Here is a 22,207-nt window from a genome sequence, read left to right on the forward strand (position 1 = left end):
GAAAGTTATTTTAAAGGCTGATTAACATCCAATATAATTTAGAATGTACCTCAAACTGAGTGCATTGTGCCTTGAGAGATTTGCTTGTAGTATATGTATTTCATGAACATATAAAATTCACATATGAGGAAAGCATGCTTTTGTTTGTTTCAGCTGGTAGAGGAATGCAATCAAGAAGTTTGTCCTAGAAGCACATCAGCAGCAGAGCAACTTGCTGCTGGAACTGAAGATGGCTCCCCATCTCATCTTTCTGCAAAGGATTATAAATACATAGCCTTTTCTAACCATATGAAGAACATCCTGGTTAAGTATGTTTTTGTTTGGCACTGTAGTCAACACTCACAGTGTCCTGTTGTGCAACAGAAACACACAGCCCTGTACCATCCTCACAATTGCTCTTAGGGTTGAGTCCATTGTTGTATAGGCAGTTATTCTTTCTGGCAATTGGGGAAAATATCCTAGATAGTTGAGAGCCATCATACAAATGTGTAATGTGTCATGAGATGAAGAAAAGGAAAAGATGATTCCAGGTAGCTGGAACAGCATGTGAGGGACTCAGGTTTCAGAGAGCTTTTTTGGAGACTGAATGTACTATGTACAAAAAGAAGATTAGCAGATAAAAGGTGGAAAAGTAGATCTAGATTTGAAGGACCTGAATTCTATGCTGAGAATTCGAACCACACATTCTAGGGAGTTTGTAGGGAGTTGTGAAAACAGGTTTGCTATGATCCAAATTGTACTTCAGATGTCTCTGGCTTCACTTTCAATGATGAATTGGCCATAAATGGAGATATGAATGTTTATATTTAAAATATCTTTCTCATATGCTCCTCTTGATATAAGCTAACTGTCATCATTCATCTATCATCATTGTAAACTGGAGAAACTTAGAGAGCTATATTAGCACTAAAAGTGTAGTGGTTACTGTTGTGCTACTAATCACAAGGGCAGAAGTTCAACCCCGGCAGTCACTCCAAGGAAGAAATATGAGGCTTTCTGCTCCTCTGCTCCAATAAACATTCATATCATATGAAACCCACAAGGGCAGCTCTAACCTGTCCCATAGGTTAAGTGCATTGACAAGATCAATGGCAGTGAGTTTGGGTTTTTGATTTGTTATGTTTTTATATTAGCCCAAGAATAGAAAATATCACTCAAAATTTAGGATAGGCCAAGAAACGAAACCTTTTGATAAGTTTCCTTTTGTATAGATTCGTTTCAAAGAGACTGTGAGTTTGCTCAAGGGTTCTCTGAGTACACAGTTTTCTTCAAAATATACCACAACTATTTGATGACCACTCACAAATAGATTAGGCATCACGAAGCCAAAAGAACTTCTGTTCCGAAGCTATTTCTCCAATAAAGGCCTGAGACAAAGGACTTCTTCTGGAAATGCTTAAGGGGCATTTCTCCTTAAGCGGCACACATGCAGCTATCAAGCTGAACATATCTGTATTTATTTTATTTAGATGGCAAACAAAGATTCCAAGACCAATCGAGAAGAGAGTTGTGAGCTGTTGCGGTGTTGACAGCATTTGCTAGCGGAGCCGTCTCTAACGCATGGTGACAATCCTAGAAGCGTATCAGCAGCAGAGCATCTGGCTACTGGAACTTAAGATGGCTCCCCGTCTCATCTTCCTGCGTGTCCTAAATCATTTTACAGAGGATTTATCGCTTTATCGCTCACTGCACCTTGCCGGAGGCATGCATTTGCACCTATTAGTATTTCATAACGCTTCCATTTGAAAGTGCTTCCTGTAGATTCCGTGGACTCTGGCTTGGTGTCCTTGAGTTCACAGAACGCACATGGACCGCCACTGCCCAGCCCACCTCCCTCACTCTGAGAACCTTACAAATAATTCATAGTGCGCCGGAGGGCGAGCCTGCCTATAAAAGGGAAGGCAATCCTCTGAAAACCGTACTCCACTCACTTGGCCGATTTCTATTAGACAGGGAATAAATCTCGACTGAGAAATCGCAGCACTTCTGGTCCGTTAAACCCAAATTCAGATGTCAACGCGTACTTGATAAAGTAGCAGGGCAGTGAAACGGAGGAAGTCCTCCACAAGATGGATCGGCCCAGTGGCTGCAACAAAGGGTTCCAAAGTGAGAACAGTAGAGAGGATGGCGCAGGACTGCCTGGAGATTCCTTGTTGTGCCTGGGGCCACCGTGAGTCAGAAAAACTCCTGAGACTCCACCTTGCCTTCGAGAGGAACAAAAGAGGCAAATATTCCTGAACTCACGGATTCGGATTCTGTGCTTTGGAGCTGGAATCCCTGAGCCCCAGGCTGGGAAAGGACTGCTGCCCCCTCTGAATACAAAGAGAGTGGGGAGGGGGGTGGGGTGGGGGGCAATCCAGGCGGTCCCTAAGGCTGAATGACCTAGGAGGAAAGGGGGCAACAATGGGGTGCGAACTGAAGCTGAGAAAGCCTGCTTCTTTGTGGACCCTCAGAAACCCCCACTTGAGCCCCAACCTCGCAATGTAGATTCACAGCCCTAGCCTAGCCCCAGTTCTCTGGACATTTGGCCACATTGATTGGTCGTTGCCCCACTATTTTAGACTGGAGAGCATTACGAATAGTAAAAGAAGAAATAAGGAAAGGTTTGCCGACGCCGCTTTTTATCAATTCTTTTCCGCCTAAGTGCTGATCCTGCGTTGCCTAGGCAACTGCACACTGCTCCGCTGCAGACAACTGTGAGGCAATGTACTGCAGGCTGAATTTTAAGTGATGGAGGCACATCGGCTTTGGGGGAAAATCTGAAAGCTAGATACTTTTGTAAGGGCAATACAAACGTGGAGAAATATGTTTTGAAATAAGCATTTAAATTTTAAATGTTCTACTAGATCATCGAAGGATTCTGCCTTTCTACCCATCCCCCTAACCCTGAGTTGATTCGGACTCACAGCTTTCCTACCATCCTTCCTCAATGACATAAAACGATGATTCAGTAGAAGGCAAATGGTTTGAGAATGATGATGGCAACAAATGTACATATGTGCTTGATACAATGGATGGATGTATGGATTGTGATAAGAATTGTACGAACCTCCAATAAAATGATTTAAGGGGGGAAAAAACAATGATGATTTCCCCCCAGCAGACAAACGTTAGATCACTTGAGAATCATCCAAAAGTTGTGAGAACACATCATTTTCATAGTTGCTTACTTCATCTATACAATCATTTGGCACAAATGTACAACAGGGAAGTGGCAAAAAATATATATGCTACTTATTTCCTTCAGCGATATTTCTACAATTAATTCTACGAGGGCAGCATTTTACAATGGTAGTCTACAGCATGATGTGATGATTAAATACATGTTCCTGAAACCACCATGCTTGATATACAATGACATAGGTTGAGAGGGATTGTGTATGTATTTTAAGCAGACAAAAAGAAAAGAAATATACCACAATAGAATCTGTCGAGACCGTCCCAACCCATCTCTTTTGGGGAATTGCACAGAACAATGGTGGGTGGGAGCCTTGAGTAGATAAAATGAATGATTTCAGGAAACGACGTGGCAGTCCTCCATTGGATTAGGCACCCAATCATTTCCTGGTGAAAATTAAAATGTGCCGCATTGCCATTTCAAATAAAGTGGGGGTGGGGAGGAAATCGGTAACTAGAAAGCGTTCTGGGCTTTCTTCCCTCTACATGTATAAAGAGAAAGCCGATCTTGAATATACAGATCCCCAAAGGGATTAATTTTCAGCCTCACAATACTCCCAAGTCCCCTCCCATAAAGAAACCCAAGAAGGAAGGGTCCTTTCATCTGCATAACCTTGAATATGTGTTTTCACCCGAGGAGATCTGGCTCTGAAACTGAAGCTTGCAGTGAGGAGATGGAGGATCAGTTCAAATTACCGGGTCGGAGCCGAGACCTAAGGGGGCTGGACTTCTGTATTGAGTTTGCCACCAGGGCCGACTACTCTAGTGCGTCTACACTCGCCCCACCGGTGCAGCCACCCCTCTGTCCAACCCGAGTGGCCACCTGCGACCCCGAACTTACACCTGCCACCGCCGTTCCACAGAGGACTGGATCCCAGAAGCAGCTGCGTTGCGACATTGGGCACTGGACATCGGTTACTCTCAACGCTTTCTTCAATGGAAGGACCCGCTTTAGAAACTTGGGAATCATAGAGGACACGCGGCGCCTGCGCCCTTGAACCCCAAGAATGAGACATTTGGGGGGACCTTTTATCCCCCTAGTTCCCACCCGCCTCTGCTAAATTGGCACTAGCTGCTGTGTCCAGATGAGCCTCCCCCAAGAGCTCCAGTCTGCTCTGTGTGGACGCTTCTCTTTGTGCTACCGCCTTGAGTGGACAGCAAGCCCCCCCCCTCCCAGCCCGCAGTGGGAAAGTGAGACGATGGCAGCTTGCTGCCATCCTGGAAGGGTCGCCTCAGCAGTTGGAACCACTGCACACCCTACTGAAGAACAACAAAGGGATCCGGTTCCTCCTAGAACAGACTTCGGATTTTTGCAGGGGAGGATCCTGCGCTGGTGAGCGCGTGTCCTGGGTACTCCCTCGAGAGTGCTGCAGATTGTGTGTCCCCACCCCCACCGGCACCACGAGACAGGAGACCTTGTCGCCGACCTCCCTAGCTTCAGCTGCCGTGGCGTCCCAAGCACAATAAATCCACCGACGAAGCCAACGATCACGACTAGGCCGGTGACTGCCACCCTTGAGCTTTGAGCTGTGAACGCCAGGCTGATGTTTAAACCGCAATTGCTTAATGCCTCCCATGCCTTTGTTCCACCAGCAAACCTACCTTTAGACCCACGCTCATTTCTGTCAGCGGGAAAGTGCACGCTCCGGGGCCAGCCTCACACACTTCCTCTAAACGGTGCATAAGCCAGTCCACAGGGATGGAGTTGGGGGCGTGGGGGGTGGGGGGCTTGGGTGCAGCTGGACGCGTGTGGTCTCTGGGAGGGGATGGACAGAGATGCGCATGGCCGAGATTGCTTGAGCTCTGGGTGTTTCCGCCGCAGAGAGTGGGGGATGTGGCCCTGAACCGAGACAAAGAGAACCCACCAGGGCCACTTGGGGCTGTGGTGTCGCGAGGCCCGCGGCGTACCCTTCAAACACCAGCATCCTACTCACACACGACTCCCACCAGGGGCTGCCTGCCTGGGTCTGGCCGACTTTAGCCTCCAAGGCTGGGGGCAGGGGACCGTGGTCTCATCGGCGGCATATAAGCTGTGCAATTCTGGTCCCAGCCAAGGGCGAGATTGGATTCGCACGCACTGGGGACCCCCTGCCCCTCCGCCTGCTGGCACCTGCTGGACCCTCCACCTACTCTCCCCACTCCCCTTTCCAAGTGTTCGGGTTTCCCCGCCCCCAACACCACCCGCAGACCGGTACCCACTGACAGTCCCCATTTCGCTGCTCACCACTTCCCAAGACCTAACACCCGGGTTTAGCGCAGTCCTAGACAAAGCACACGCCCCCAGCTGCCTCTCAGAGTCTCCACCCCTCACCCGGGCCTCAAGGCCACGCTGATTGGCTGCTGGGGCCCCCTGGTCAGTTCCAGGGGCTTTGAGCATTACGTCAGCAGGGTCTGATTAGCCCACGGGGTTGAGGGGGTGGGGGCTGCTGTCTGGTGGGGAAGCGGGGGAGGGCTCGGCCTCCGCGGGTGCCCCGCCCTCCCTACATAAAAGGCAAAGCCCTCGCCTAGCTCATTCTCAGCCGGTGGATCCCCGAGTGCAGTCGTCCAGCCCCTTAAGAGCGGGTGTGTAGGGACCCCAGAGCGGACAGCGCCCAGAGCCGGGAAGGGAACGAGCATCATGCGTGAGATCGTGCATATTCAGGCGGGCCAGTGCGGCAACCAGATCGGCGCCAAGGTGGGCCACCACTGGGGTATAGGGCCGGGCTGGGGACCCGCGGGGCCGGCCGAGTCGGACGGTACAGGGACCGACAGGGGTGCGGGTCGCGAGTCCTCCCGGCCTGTCGGGATTTAGCGCCGTCCTAGGCAGACGGCACTGGGCAGGAACGGAGCTCCCAGCCGCTGCGTTTTGTCTGCGTTGGGCGTGGCTGCGCGCTGCGCGGATCGCCGGGGCTCGAACCTGGCCCCCTACTTGGATTCCCAGCCACTCCTTAGTCTCCTGCTCTCACTGCCCTGTAGCGGGGGTGGGAGGGGGAGGGGCGTAGTGTGTGCCTACCCGGCGACCCAGAGAATACATTTTACTGGCTTGAATAGGTGGGCTGCAGAGGGTGGGGGAGGGGGGCGCTAGTAGCAGGGTGGAGGGACGTTCTTTGAATGTTTGAGTGTAAAATAACCTTCCTTTAGCTCGGTCCCTGCCCCACCCCTTTCCCTCAAGCCTGTGTCCCCTCCACACCTCAGCCTGCGGCAGGGAACCCACTACCCAGCCCCGCTATTGTCATTGGTGGCTGGGGACCTTCAGTAGTGTGGCTGGCGTGGAGCACTTCCCGCACCCTGCTGCCCCTGCTCCCCTGCCGCTAGTCATCTGACCCTAGGAAATCCAAGCCCTTAGGTTAGGTTGTGCTCCGGTCAGACAGACCCGTCCCGGAAGCATCCATCCAAAAGGTTAGGTTGTCGCAATTGAGTCGAAGGTGTTTTTTTGTTTTTTGTTTTTTTATTGTGAGGAGTAACTCCCCAGGGGCTGCATGCCTAAATGCAGCGTTTTTCTTGTCTCAGTTTTGGGAAGTCATCAGTGATGAGCATGGGATCGACCCCACTGGCAGTTACCATGGCGACAGCGACTTGCAGCTGGAGCGAATCAATGTCTACTACAATGAAGCCACTGGTAATTGCCTTAACCCCTTCCTCCCTTGTCTCGGGGATGATTCCTAAGGGTGTGACCAGTGGGAGGTCAGAAGAGAGGACAGAAGTCTCCCACTCCTCACCACAGTGTGTTTCGGTGGACTTCTCTGTGCGCCCTAGTTTTTGGACACCCTGGTCCTTTTGGGGGCCACAGCAGTGCTTTTGAGGAGGAGGCAGAACGCTGTGTCTGTCGGTCTCAGTCCAGCCTTTCTCCTGTGCAGGTAACAAATATGTACCTCGGGCCATCCTGGTGGATCTGGAGCCTGGCACCATGGACTCAGTCAGATCTGGGCCATTTGGCCAAATCTTCAGGCCTGACAACTTCGTGTTTGGTGAGTGATTGCATAGTGTGGGGCTCATGTTACACTGGGCAGCGACCAGGGGAGGGCAGGGCTGCTGAAATGAAGTATGAAGAACATTCCATTGTAGGCCAAATTAGTCCTCATCTAAAGCCCCAAACTCACTGTTATGGAATCAATTCTGACTCATAGTGACCATATGAGTCACTATAGAACTGTCCCTTTGAGTTTTCAAGGTTGTAAATCTTTGCAGAAGCAGAAAGTCTCATTTTTCTCCTCAGGAGTAGTGGATGGGTTTCAACCCCTGATCTTACGGCTGAAAAAGAAACATACCCCACTATAACATCAGGCTCCTAGTTTTCATGTAGACTAGAAAGGAAGGGGAAAAAAATGACTTTCTGTTTAGGCCAGGTCTCCTAGCCTCTGTTCTTTATAATTATATCCATGGTCAAATAGTTTAAGGTCTGGTCATTTTGGTGGTGATTTGAAGCAATGTGGTCATTTGAGTGCTGACTCATTGTTCTATATTAAGGAGTTTAAGATAAAAAAGAATTTAATCTAATCACTAGTGACTGATGAAGTCCCTTTCCTTGTGGCAGGCCAGAGCGGTGCCGGCAATAACTGGGCAAAGGGCCACTACACAGAGGGAGCAGAACTGGTGGACTCCGTTCTGGACGTAGTCAGAAAAGAGTCTGAGAGCTGTGACTGTCTCCAGGGTTTCCAGTTGACCCACTCGCTCGGGGGCGGAACAGGGTCCGGGATGGGCACGCTGCTCATCAGCAAGATCAGGGAGGAGTACCCCGACCGCATCATGAACACCTTCAGCGTCATGCCCTCCCCGAAGGTGTCAGATACCGTGGTTGAGCCCTATAACGCCACCCTGTCTGTCCACCAGCTGGTGGAGAACACAGATGAAACCTACTCCATTGACAATGAGGCCCTCTATGACATTTGCTTCCGTACCCTTAAACTGACCACCCCCACATATGGAGACCTCAACCACCTGGTGTCAGCCACCATGAGTGGGGTCACCACCTGCCTGCGTTTCCCCGGCCAGCTGAATGCAGACCTCCGCAAACTGGCCGTGAATATGGTGCCCTTCCCACGGCTGCACTTCTTCATGCCTGGCTTTGCCCCCCTCACCAGCCGTGGCAGCCAACAGTACCGTGCTCTGACCGTGCCCGAGCTCACCCAGCAGATGTTCGACTCTAAGAACATGATGGCCGCCTGTGATCCCCGCCATGGGCGTTACCTGACTGTGGCCGCCATCTTCCGGGGCCGCATGTCCATGAAGGAGGTGGACGAGCAGATGCTCAACGTGCAGAACAAGAACAGCAGCTACTTCGTGGAGTGGATCCCCAACAACGTCAAGACGGCCGTGTGTGACATCCCGCCCCGAGGCCTCAAGATGTCGGCTACCTTCATCGGCAACAGCACGGCCATCCAGGAGCTGTTCAAGCGCATCTCCGAGCAGTTCACCGCCATGTTCCGGCGCAAGGCCTTCCTGCACTGGTACACGGGCGAGGGCATGGACGAGATGGAGTTCACCGAGGCGGAGAGCAACATGAACGACCTGGTGTCTGAGTACCAGCAGTACCAGGATGCCACCGCCGACGAGCAAGGGGAGTTTGAGGAGGAAGAGGGCGAGGAGGAGGCTTAAATTCAAAACTGAAAACAGATGAGGGAAAGATTTGGGAGGAAAGAAGGGGTGGGGTGTGTTCTGATGAAACCTCTTGGAAGTTAAAGGAAAGAAGCATGGTGTATGTGGGTGTGCACTGGGTCTCAGCGCTCTTCACTGTTGCCTGTCACTGTTTTTTTCTTTTGGTAGGATCGATGACGTCCATGTAACAATTGCAATATTTCTGAATTACTGTGGTAATGGCTAAACTCAGATAAAAATTTGTGTCCCTAACTGTGTCCTCTTTTCTTTTGTTTGCCTTTTCTCTTTATGGGGTCCTTTATTATCAACATAAATGGAAGCTTCTGAACACACTCCATTGAATTATTTTTATAGGGACAAGATGAGTATGTTCAAATGAATTTACTCTATGGAAAAACTGATCCAAATACAATCGTGCCCAATTTAAGGTGAGAGAAAAAAACAATTTATAATGCCTTGAAATACATATTTTATTAGTTGGAAGGAAACTGTTTGAAAGTACACTAAATATATTTTCATGTATAAATCCTGATAAATAGATATAAAACATACAAACCAGTTGCTGTTGAGTAGACTTGAATTCATGGGGTCCCCATGTGAGCTCGAGTAAAACTGCTTCATTGGGTTTTGTAAGTTAGAGTAACTTCCTGGAAGCCGACTGCCCGGCCCTTTCAAAGGCACCTCTGCATGGGTTCAAACAACCAATCTTTGGGTTAATAGGTAAGCAGTTAATTGTTTCCACGATCCAGGGACTTCTAGGTAGGTAATTGCCATTCAGTCAACCGTGACTCATAGTCACCTCATGTACAACAGAACAAAACATTTCCCAGTCCTATGCCATTCTCATGATTTCCCGGATTCATTCTGTCCTTGCAGTACTAAACTTATCCGTCTCACCAAGGGTCTCTATCTGGCCCTTTTCCACTAAGCATGCTATCCTCCTTTTGTTAGGTAGGTTGATAGAGAAACCAATCCACTGACATTCATTTATGAAAGAGCTTTATATCAAGAAATAGCTATATATATCATCTCACCCCAGTCCAACCCAAGTCCTTAAGTCTGATGCTAGTGTGTAAGTTTCTCTGCAGACTCATGTAACCACATGCCGGTGCTTCTGAATGATGAAGCAGGAGGTAGGAAGATCACAGGCTGCTGGATGCAGAATGATGTGGATCTAAAATTGGTGGAAACATGTTGGCACTAGCAGCTCTCAGCAGGCAGGAAGGCAATGTGGCGGGGAGAGAGATGGTCTCCAGTGTCTCACACTCCTATACCAAAAGGCTTATGACATCAAGTCGGTATCATTGGTCTGTGACCTAATTGATAGATTGAACTCCACCTCTAGCCAGGAGTATCTAGAAGTGTTTACAGTTGAAGTAAAATCATGTAACTACCACAATGGTCCAGGAATTTGTTTTCCCAATGATGTGTCTCAAGCAAGAGTGTTCTCTTGTGATCCATATGGTTCTGTTGGGATCCATAGGGTTTTGATTAGCTAAATTCTTAATGAAATCTATAGGCCATTCATCCTAGTCTGTCTTAGTCTGAAAGCTCTTTGGAAATCTGCCCACAGTGGGTGGCCCTGCTGGTATTTGAAATGTACTTCCAGCATTATAACAACAAGCAAGCCACTACAGTGCAACTGAAATCCTAGTGGTAGGTGGAAATCCTAGTATGGTTTTATTTTCTTCATCAAAAAAAGAGAAAACTTGAATATGCACATAGTACAAAATCCCAAAGGATAGTGTTAGATGCTACTCTCTTCATTCACAAATTTCATCTCTTTTATCCTTGCAAAACTATGTTTTCAAACCTATATAGACTATTCCCTTTTATGTACTCACACTTGGGCTGATCCTATAAATATTCTCCTGCAGCCTACTTTTTTCAGTTAGCAGTATATCATGATAGAGAACTATCATACACAGTATTGACTACATTTTAGCTTGTAAACCCGTTCTCTACAGAAAGGCATTTTGGTTGTTTATACTTTTTGTTTTCTTTAGTGCCACAATGACTAATTTCATATGTCATTGTGCACATGAGGAAAGCTATCCTGCAAATTTCTTCAAGTACAGTTTTGTGTAAACAGGTATATGATTGATAATTTGCCATTTTAAATCACTAGAGTGAATCACCTGTGCCTAGGAAGAATCAGATTGTAAATAATATTTCAAGCAATTTTTCCTCTCAACATTATGTCTATTGAATTTAAAATTCCAGGTTGTTGGGGAATTTTTCTTTAAAAAGAATTTTTTTAAGAAAGCAGTCGTAATTTCCAGATTATTGCATTTTTACCATGTGAGTTAGAGGGTAACTCACTCAAGGTCATATATCCAAGATGTGGCAGAGCTGGGATTTGAAGCCAAGTCTGACTCTATACTTGAACTCAAAGTCAATAAAGAAGCCAGTTCAGTAAGTAATTTTAGTTAAGATTATATGCTGCTACAAGATTAATTACACTTTCTCAAAAAGTTTTGACTGCTATGATCACTTAGTTTCTATTTAGAGGAAATTAATAGGAGTATAAGTTACAAAAAAAACTGACCAAAGTTTATGTACATATAAGTAGAATAGAAAATTAAATCTTGAGAAAAAATTAAATCTTGGTTTAGATTTTTTCCAGTTTTTAGACAAATTCAGAGAGAAGATAGAATTTAGAATATAATCATATTTATTTCATCCAATTTATTATGAAAATGAGAAAGAAAACCAAATCTACTGCTACTGGGTCAATCCAACTCATAGCAACCTCAAACTAGAGATCTTTATTGGAGTACAAGGCCTCATTTCATATTAAAAAGGTTGAAGTCATTTTTGAAGAATGTACCTAGCAAAATATAAATAGTGCCATTCTACCAAGTGTGAAAATAAGTTAATTCTATCAAATGTCTCCTATATATGGAAAAGAGTAGCACTTCACATCACAGTATTACACATCATATGAATTTGACCAAGTGATAAGGGGGATCAAACAAGGGTTAAGCTAGTGACTCCTGCTCTAATTTTCTATATTTGACAGGAACTGGCAGGTGTTTCTCCTGTTAAGCTGGTGTAAAGCCTTCAACTACCTAGCTGAAGGGTGGCATCCAGTTTTAAAGGCCCCACTTTGGTTAATTGTCAGGATCCTCTGTATTTAACCAGGGACATACAATCCCTATAACCTGTCATTCAAGTACCCAGTAATTTTGAAAAGAATGGGACCATAGCCAAGTGCCTCTTAGCATACTCATTAAGGGTTAGATTTGGGGAATTGTGGTCATTCAAAATCAGGAAATGTTTAGATGAAAAAGAGGACAGGAAGCCACATAGCAGGCAAGTCTGCTAGCCTATCAACCTGTCTACATCTGCACACAACTATGGCTCATATGGCATGGTTAGAATAATAGGCACCAGATTGGCTAAGCAAGAAGATGCTCTGGGGTCTCAAGAACTATTGTGCACATGAAATTTGCACAGCTAGGACTGTTGATAGTATTGGTGATAGAGATAATGGTGGTGATGATATTGGCAGTGATGATGGTGCTGGTAATTGATGAATAGATAAATTGATAGTGATTCAAAAATCAGGAAATGTTCATATGAATGCCTAAAACCTTTAGTGTCCTTTGTTATGTTACCATTTTATACTCAGAGTTGGTATGGTGGTAGAAGTACTTGTAACTGGCTGTGGTAGTAGAAGTAGTGGTGATGGTAGTGGTGGTAGAAATGGAAATAGTAATGATAATGGTGGTGTCGTTGATTGTTATGGTGTGACAGAAGTGGTGGTGGTAATAATAATAATGGAGGTGGTAGTGGTGATGGTGTAATGGTAATGGTGGTGATTATGGTAGAGGTAATGGTGGTAGTGGTGCAGGTGATGATGGAGTTGGGGGTGATGGTGATGATAATAGTGTTGGAAACAGTCATGGTGGTAGAAGGTTGTTGATATTGGCAATAGAGCTAGTGATGATGGAGGTGATTTTATTGATAATGATGGTGCTGGGAGTAGTAGAAGTTTTGATGGTGATGGTAATTGTGATGGTTGTGTGTGTGAATGAGTGATGATGGTAAAGGTGGTGATTGCAATGGTAGTAGTGATGGTGTCAGTGGTGATGATGGTGGTGGTGTGCATAAATGAGTGGTGATGGTAGTGATAGAGATGGTGATGGGACTAGTGGTTCTGTCATCTACATTAAAAAATGAACCAGATTTATTGAACACATACAGTTTATTAGATATTTACCTCATGTAATCTGCACAGGAATTATATAGTTTGGGTGATTTTGATTGTGTCCAATCAAATTAAAATTTGTTTTAAATTAAAACAATTAAAATTTGTTTACAAAAGGAGTCAAGTTCAAGCCATTGAGTTGTCTGTCATGTCTGTTCCAACTCATGGTGACCCTGTGTATTCCAGAGTAGAACTACTTTTTGGGTTTTCTTCTCCTCCCCAGACATCATATTATTCAATAGTTCAGTCATAACAAGCAGTGATGTATAATCAGGACCAGAATCATTTTCAAAATATTTTCTTTCTTCTTGTATTCTTTAAGATAGGCTCCCTATTACTCCCTCCCCTGCTATAGCCTCCAGGAACCCTTATTATAGTGATTGTCTATATAAATTCACCCAGCCTGGTTTTCATATACCAAAAAGCATAGAAAGATGTATAACAGAAAGTCAAGAACACTACCAACGAAAACAAATACAGTAAAGATAAGCCCCAATCAGAAAAAAAACAACAAGAACAAATATATATTAAAAACCCGATCAAAATGTAAAGGGAGCTCAAGATTTTAACCCTTCAAGTCAGATTTATCATTTTAATGTTCTTCTATAGGGTTTTATTAGCAGTAATCTTTACAGAAGCAGATTGCAAGGTGTTTCAATAATGGTCCCATTGGGTGGGTTCTAATCACCAATTTTTGGCTTAGTTAAAAAAAAACAAAAAACCCAAAAGCAAACCCATTGCCATCCAGTTCATCACAACTCATAGTGACATTAGATAGGCTGTAAATCTTTGCTGGAGCAGAAAGCCTCATCTTTCTACTGAGGGTCGTCTGGGTTTGAACCACCAATCTCACCAGAGAGATGACCAGAGCTCCTTAATTGATCTACAAAAGGTCCTTGAAATGTGTTATCATAACAAGAGGTCATAATGGAGTACTAACCAAGCCAACTGCAATTGATTCAATGCTTACTTATAGTGACCCTACAGAACAGAGTAGAACTGCCCCTGTAGGTTCCTGAGGCTGTAAAATCTTTACAGGAGTGGATAGCTTTATTTTTGTTCTGAAGAGAGAAGGACTGATGAATTTGTACTAATGACCTAGAGTTTAGCAGCCCAGCTCATAACCTAATATGTTACCATGGCTCACTACAAAAGGGTTAAGGGTAGGTAATTACTGGCTAACATAATAAAAAAATCTAGGGGCAGATCTTTTAGATTCCATTGTGGCAACATGTTTGAAGTATATCACAGAACTTTCTCTCTTACTAGTGATCCAATGTGGTTAAGAGTCAGAGGCTCTGTGAAATTCTCTTTAAAGAAAACTTCTTTTAAAAGTAGACAAAGCTCAAGAACCTGAGTTCTGGACCTCCACCATGAATCAGAAACTTCTACGAATTATACCCCTGTGCTACAGAAGGAAAAATTGGCACAAAGGACCCACTGACAGCCATGGATTCTGTGCTTCTCAAGAAGGACGTCTGTGGGGCTGCCCCTCACTCCACCACGCTGAACTTCAGTGCAGGAGAGGATAAAAGGTGAGCTGAGTTTCATGTCCACACTCGCCACTAATGAACACCATGGAGGAAACTAACACTTTGTCACTAACATGCGAGGATGTGGGGAGTCAAATCTGCATTTAGGAGGAATAATGTGATTGAACTTGGGCGGGAAGTTGCACAGGGTTCTGCACTCTGGAATTAAGAAGATCACACACTACTTACTGCATTCAACAAGATAAAGGAGATTCAGGTCAGCTGAAGGGACTCTGGATAGAACTCTCAGGGACTGGACTGTGGCAATGATTCCCTGGAATACTGGGGGACAATCCAGCCCTGAGCAGTGAAGAGTTAGGTGTTCCCTTGTCTAGGAAAAATCAACACATGAGAGTTTGAACCACATCTCTCCATGAACTCAGAGTTCAAAGAGCCCAGACACAAAGGGACTCTGGGTCCTGCTCTGTCATACACAGTCAGTGAATTCTTCTTGGACAGGTGAGTGTCCAGTGTCTTGGATATTCTGTTCTCTCCTCCTTTGTGTTGGTTGTGCTAATCATTGCCTGGCACTCCCTGAGGACTTGGGAGCTGGCTTCACAACCCAGATTTTGATGAGGGCAGTATTTCATTGTTTTCTTTCTACTGCTATTCAGGGTAGGCTATATCAAACTACCTAGCCACCCTTGATTCTCAAGGATCTATAACAGATCCGTAGGGACTGCTGTTAGGCAGCAACAAATATAGAAATACAAAGCCAAGCCTTGGAAGCAGCAGTACATCTCTGTGCACATGCAAAAACAAGAGAAAATAGCTCAATTGACTGGGACACATGCAGATCTGGATGCAGAGAAGGTCCTTGAGGAGTAGAACCTTGTAGATCTTCCTATGACGAAGTGTATGGCAATTATTAGCTGCTTGAAACATTTGGAAGAAACAATTGACAGAAATACAGAAATGCAGAAGAGAAGATAGAGGAACTCAGGAAAGCACTACAAGACCAATCCAACAAACAAACAAACAAAACTTAGAATAATTCAACAATCCTAAATAAAAAAATCAAAATACAAACAAGAAAATCTTAGAATTGGATAATATTTTAAAAGAATAAAACAGCAAAATTGAAACAATGGAAATACAGATCAATGATCTGAAAGGTAAATCTCTAACCAAAACACAAGATTAAGATATAAAAGAGGTGGGGGAAAAGCTGAAGAAAATCCAAGAATTCTATGGAAAAATATCAAAAGGAACAACTTAATGTTTGACAAGCATCCTAGAACAGAAAGAAGAAACAACTACAGAGTAAATAGTTGAAGAAGTAGTGAATTCCCTTAACATATGACCAAACAAAACAGACAGACAGCAAACTACTCAAGAAGCCCAGACAGTCCCAAATGGAATTGATTTTTTTAAAAATCACCACAAAACATCATAGTAAAAGTTTTTAACATTAAAGAAAAGGACAGAATTCTGAGAGAACATAGGAAATGAGAATAATCACCTATAAAGACCAAACAATTAGAATAAATTCAGATATTTCTATGGAAACCATGCAGGGAAGAAGGAAATAGATCGATATATTCAAAATTTTAAAAGAGAGAATCTTTAAACCAAGAATTCAATATCCAGCAAAAGTATCCCTCATATACAAAGCAGAAATAAACTCATTTTCAGACAAAATTTGTAAAAAGCAAGGCAAGATTTCTGGGGTCTTAAAGGCTTGAAGATAAACAAGCGGCCTATAGCTGAGAAGCAACAAAGTCCATATGGAAGAAGTACACCAGCCTGTGTGATCATGAGCTGTCAATGGGATCAGGTATCAAGCATCTTAAGACCCAGAACAAAAAAATCATATCCATGTGAATGAGAGGGAGTACAGAGTAGAGACCCAAAGCCCATCTGTAGATAATTGGACATCCCCTCGCAGAAGGGTCACAAGGAAGTGATAAGAAAGTCAGGGTGCAGTACAGCACCATTGAAACTTACAACTTTCCTGAGTTCTTTAATGCTTCCTCCACCCACCACTATCATGACCCCAATTCTACTTCACACATCTGGCTAAACCAGAGAGAGAACACAGGTACAGATAAGAGCCAGGGAATCCAGGACAGACAAACCCCTCAGAACCAACAATGAGAGTAATGATACCAGGAGGGCAAGGGAAAGGTGGGGTCAAAAGGGAGAACGGATCACAATGGTTTACATATAACCCCCCTACATATAAATTATCAACAGTGGGGGAGCGAGGGGGGGAAATGAGGAGCTGATACCAAGGGCTCAAGTAAAAAGAAAATGTTTTGGAAAAGATGATAGTAACATACGTATGTACAAATGTACTTGACACAATGGATGTATGTATGAACTGTGATAAGAGCTGTATGAGCCCGCTATAAAATGATTTCAAAACAAAACAAGGCAAGCCTTAAAAAAATTCTAAAGGTGATCCAGGAGGGTAGGGGAGACATGGGGGAGGAGGGAAGGAAGAGGTTACTGATCGCAATGACTGACACATAACATCCCCCCGGCGGGTGATGAACAACAGAAAGGTGGGTGAAGGGAGACAGTGGTCAGTGTAAGTGTGAAAACAATAATAATTTATCAAGGGGTCAAGAAGGTGAGGGGGAGAAAAGTTGATAGCAAGCGCTCAAATATAAAGTAAATGTTTAAAAAATGAGGATGGTAACATATGTACAAATATGCCTGATACAATTGATGCATGAAATGTTACAAGAGTTGTAAGAGCCCCCAATAAAACGATTTTTTTTTAATACTAAAGGGTGTTCTTTGGACAGAGAATCAACAATAACAACATAAAGCCATCATACACAACATTATTATTGAGAAAAAATCCTACTTAGGTAATACAAAAAGTGAAACAGAAAACATACAAATAAAAATAGAGAACCACATTTATTGTATTCCATAATGAATACAATTAAAAAGAGGGATCAAAGTAAATAATAGTCAAATGGAGAAGATATCAAATAATTAAGAAAACAATTAAAAATAAATAAACCTCAAAATGTTCAAGCCTCAAAAAAACAAAAAAGAGAAAACTACAAATCCTGCTAAACAATAAGAAAAGAATAAAACACCAAATAATGTATTGACAAGAAAAATCCACAAATAAAAGGAAAGCAGCACTAAAATGTATCATGAACAACAAAACCAATAACATCATAAAAACATAACACATGACAGCAATAAAACCATACTTCTCAACAACATTGAATGTAAAGGTGTTAAATTCACTAGACAAGAGACATAGACTGATGGAATGAATAAAAAAATAGAAATTTTAAATATATTGCTTACAAGAAACACACCTTAGGTATAAAGACAGACTAAACTTCAAAGCATAGGGGCAGAAATCAAATTAATGGTAGTTAAAATAAATTAGGAATAGCAATGTTAATTTCTGGCATAAGTAAAAACTATCACGAGAGACAAAGAAGGCATTATATAATGATGAAAGTCATAAGTGAAAAAGAGCCCCAAACCATAATAAAAGCCTATGCACCCAAAAAAACGACCTTCAACATACATGAATCAAAATACTGTTATACAGTAGTACTAGGAAACTTTAATACATCACTTTTGAGCAAAAACAGATCAACTAGAAAAAACACAGAGATATAGAAGAATTAAGCAATGCAATTAATCAACTTGATCTCTTAGATATATACAGAACACTTCAGCCAACAAAAGTAAAAAAATTTTTCCAGTGTAAATGGAATACACCAGAAAAGACCATATTTTAGGTCATAAAGCAATCAATACATTGAAAAACATCAAGATACTACAAACTATTTTTTTAAGATCACAATGCTCTAAAATTAGAAATCAACTATAGGACAATTGATCCCCCATAATTAGCTACATAGAAATTGAACAAACTTTTACTTAAAAACCACTGAGTAATTGAAAAAATGAGGAGGAGCACAATTTAAAATTTCCTTTAAACAAATGAGAACAAATATAAAATATACCAAAAAGAAAAGAAAAAAAATTACAATATACCAAAATCTCTGGGACAAAGCAAAAGCAGTACTCAGATGGTGATTTATAGCTATAAGTGCACCAGCAAAATTGAATAAATAATTAAATAAACAGTTTAATACATCAACTATTATAATTAGAATAAGACCAACAAAGGAATTTCTCAGGCACCAGAAGAGAAAAAAATAATAAAGAGCAGAGCAGAAATAAATGAATCAGGAAAAATAAAAAAACCTAAAGAAAAAAATCAAAAAGTCAAGAAATTGGTTCTTTGAAAGGACTAACACAATTGAAACACTACTGGCAAACCTAAAAAGGAAAAAAGTGAGAATAAACAAATATTATTAATAAGAAATGAAATGTCCACAGCACAACAGAACCAACCTATTTGAAAAATTGTATTCCAAGCAATGTGAAAATCTAGAACCCATGACAAATTTTGGAAACGCATTACCTACTTAAATTAACAAAGATTGCTGTAGAAAACCTCAACAGATCTATAGCACAAGAAGAACTAGATCTAGTCATTAAAAAACTCAAAATCAAAGGTTCCAAAACCAGATGCTTTCACGCAGGAATTCTACCAACCACTTAGGGAAGGCTTAACACCAGTCCTGCATAAATTATTTCAGAATGTAGAAACATACAATATACTACCAAACTCATTTTACCAAGCAAATATAACCCTGATACCTGAGCCTAAGACATCACCAGAACTGAAAATTATAGACCAATATTCCTTATAAACACAGATGCCAGAAATTTCAACAAAAGTCCAGCCAGAGCATCAAAATTCAACAGAACATCAAAAAATGATGCATCATGATCACAATATTTTAAAAAATACATTATGGATTCATACCAGATATGCAAGGGTGACTCAATATTAGAAAAACGATCAATATAATTCACCATATAAAACAAAGAAAAAGAACCATATGATTACATCAAGTGATACAGAAAGGTTGTTTGATAAAATTCAACATCCATTTTTGATAAAAACATTTGATAAAATAGGAGTAGAAGGGAAAGTCCTCATAAAGGACATATATGTGTGACCAATAACTAGCATCTCACTTAATGGAAAGAAACTGAAATCATCCAAACAAGATTACCCTTTATCAGCACTCTTATTTATGTAGTCTTGGAAGTCTTAGAGCCGTAAGACATCAAAAAGATATTAAACTCATCCGAATTGGCACAGAAGAAACAAAAATCTTTATTTTCAGATGATATAATCCTATTTATAGAAAACCCCAAAGATTCAATTTTAAAATTGTTGAAACTAATTGAATATTTTGGCACAATAACAGACTATAAAATGAACATACAAAAATCAATTGGGTTCGTCAAGACCTGAATGCAACATACTGGCATGAAGCAGGGAACTGATAGAGAGGTCTAAGGGGCTGGCCCCAATCCCAACTACATGGACACCCCCTCACGCTGCCCCCCCCCCCCTGAAGAATTCACTTCAGAGGACAACACTGAAACTACAGCTCAGGGAGAGGGACACATTTGATCAGAGCACACAGGAGCAAACGAAGGGGCAGGGACAGAGAGTGGAGCACATCCTGTCCCACCAAGCCCTGAGGATGATATTCCTGCTCAGAACAGCCAATGCACAGAGAAGGCCATAGGGCCAGCCCCACCACGAGACACAACATCCTTCATGACCCATAGCACTATGTGGGACAACACTGGAGACAGTGCAGGAATTGTGCCCGATCTGACCCCACCACACCACGGTGAAAACTAATGGCATGCTATAGAACAACAAGGGGAGCAGAGCATTGAAATCCCTGGGGAATACCAAAAACAGAAGGTGGGGCCAGAGTGTGGCACCCCATCAGACTCAACCAGAAAACACTCCTAACGGTGAACAAACAATTTATAGCCTTTTCTTTTTGTTGTTGTTGTTGTTTTGGTTTTTGTTTTATTTTGTTGTTTTGTTTTACTCTGTCTTGTTTTCGTGCTTATTATTGTCTCTGCATGTCTATCTAGATAAGATAGGTGGGATAAACAATCTGGAGTTCTCTGACAGGAGAACTCTCAATGGGACCAATGGTTTCAGGGGTACATGGGAGAGGGGAAGACAGGGGAAAGGAAGTGGGTATTAACAAACCCAGGGACAAGGGAAAAACAAGTGATCTAAAATCGATGGCGAGGAGGGTGTAGGAGGCCTGGTAGGGCTTGATCAAGGGCAATGTAACCGAGAGGAATTACTGAAACACACATGAAGGCGGAACATGATAGTGGGACAAGAGGAAAGAAAAGGAAATAGAGGAAAGAACTAGGAGGCAAAGGGCATTTATAGAGGTCTAACTACAGGCATGTACGCCTCTACTCCAATACTCCCTCAACACAAAAACACTTTGTTCTAATAACCTGGCATTCCATGATGCTCACCTTCCCAACAAGATTGCTGAAGACAAAGTGGGTGCATAAACAAATGTGGTGAAGAAAGCTGATGGTGCCTGGCTATCAAAAGATAGCATCTTGGGTCTTGAAGGCTTGAAGATAAACAAGCAGCCCTCTAACTGAGAAGGAACAAAGTCCATATGGAAGATGCACATCAGCCTGTGTGATCATGAGGTATCAATAGGATCAGGTATCAGGCATCAAAGACAAAAAATCATATCATTGTGAATGAGGGTGTGTGTGGAGTGGAGACCCAAAGCCCATCTATAGACAACTGTACATACCCTTACAGAAGGGTCGCAGGGAGGAGATGAGCCAGTCAGGGTACAGTATAACACCGTTGAAACATACAACTTTCCTCTAATTATTTAATATTTCCCCTCATCCCCACTATTGTGACCCCAATTCTACCTTACAAATCTGGCTAGACCAAAGCATGTACATGGGTACAGATAAGAGCTGGAAACACAGGGAATCCAGGACACATAAACCCCTCAGAACCAACAATAAGAGTAGTGATACCAGGAGGGTAAAGGGAAGGTGCGAGGAGAAAGAAGGAGCTAATCACATATTACCCCTTCCCAGGGGGAAGGACAACAGAAAAGTGGGTGAAGGGAGACATCGGTCAGTGTAAGGCATGAAAAAATAATTTATAAATTATCAAGTGTTCATGAAGGAGGGAAAGTGAGGGAGGGAGGGGAAAAAATCGAAGAGCTGATACCAATGGCTCAAGTAGAAAGAAAATGTTTTGAAAAGATGATGGCAATAAACGAACAAATATGCTTGACACAATATATGTATGTATTGTGATAAGATCTGTATGAACCCCCAGTAAAATGATTAAAAATAAATAAATAAAAGAGCAATACAAAACATATAACTTAAAAATATACAACTGGTATTGCAAACTTGACCATTTTGGGGGTGAAATTTAGAACAATTGAAAGCATGTATTAGTGATGTGCAAGGAAATGTATTAATGATGTGCAAGATAACAGTAGGTGTTCTACATAATTATATAAAATCTTAACTTTTACTATACAGACTCATTATACTTAAATCCCATCACTACTTTTCTCTTTGTCTCCTTATATAATAATTTACTATAGGAAACAAATTTTAAATTGAATGTTCCAATCTATATGAAACAAAGTATTTTTTATTAAACTAAAAATAAAAAATATTAACGTTTTTCCAAAAAAAAAAAAAATTAGGCTAGAAAGAAAAAGATTGGAAAACAGAAAAACAATGGGGAAGAATCAGCAAGACAAGAAATTAGTTCTTTAAAAGGATTAATAAAATTGACAAATCACAGGTAAACTTAACAAAA

The 22,207-nt window shown here is 42.6% G+C and overlaps 1 protein-coding gene and 1 long non-coding RNA gene across 2 annotated transcripts in view; one reads left to right on the forward strand and one right to left on the reverse strand.

Moving 5' to 3' along the window:
- Window positions 1–4,854, reverse strand: part of LOC123521913 — a 6,353-nt gene extending 1,499 nt beyond the window's left edge. The window contains exons 1-2 of the long non-coding RNA XR_006680265.1: window positions 4,780–4,854; window positions 4,019–4,108 (exon numbers count right to left, since the gene is read on the reverse strand). This is a non-coding gene — a long non-coding RNA (uncharacterized LOC123521913). The remainder of the gene's footprint in view (window positions 1–4,018; window positions 4,109–4,779) is intronic.
- An 835-nt stretch (window positions 4,855–5,689) lies between these two features.
- TUBB2A (tubulin beta 2A class IIa) lies at window positions 5,690–9,003 on the forward strand. The gene is made up of 4 exons (XM_004711650.3): window positions 5,690–5,851; window positions 6,667–6,775; window positions 7,014–7,124; window positions 7,691–9,003. Exons 1-4 carry the CDS (start codon window positions 5,795–5,797, stop codon window positions 8,749–8,751), a joined length of 1,338 nt encoding a protein of 445 aa, XP_004711707.2. The 5' UTR covers window positions 5,690–5,794; the 3' UTR covers window positions 8,752–9,003.
- Window positions 9,004–22,207: the final 13,204 nt, after the last annotated feature.

Source organism: Echinops telfairi, unplaced genomic scaffold (genome assembly GCF_000313985.2).
Source record: "Echinops telfairi isolate 266 unplaced genomic scaffold, ASM31398v2 ScPeMD7_655;HRSCAF=1070, whole genome shotgun sequence".
Taxonomy (NCBI): Eukaryota; Metazoa; Chordata; class Mammalia; order Afrosoricida; family Tenrecidae; genus Echinops; species Echinops telfairi.

What these genes read in the sequence shown, in the direction of transcription:
- TUBB2A (XM_004711650.3), top strand. Translation starts at nt 5,795, where the DNA reads ATGCGTGAGATCGTGCATATTCAGGCGGGCCAGTGCGGCAACCAGATC. An exon ending in CTACTACAATGAAGCCACTG is followed by an intron (nt 6,776 to 7,013) that starts GTAATTGCCTTA and finishes TCTCCTGTGCAG; the next exon opens with GTAACAAATATGTACCTCGG. An exon ending in GCCTGACAACTTCGTGTTTG is followed by an intron (nt 7,125 to 7,690) that starts GTGAGTGATTGC and finishes TCCTTGTGGCAG; the next exon opens with GCCAGAGCGGTGCCGGCAAT.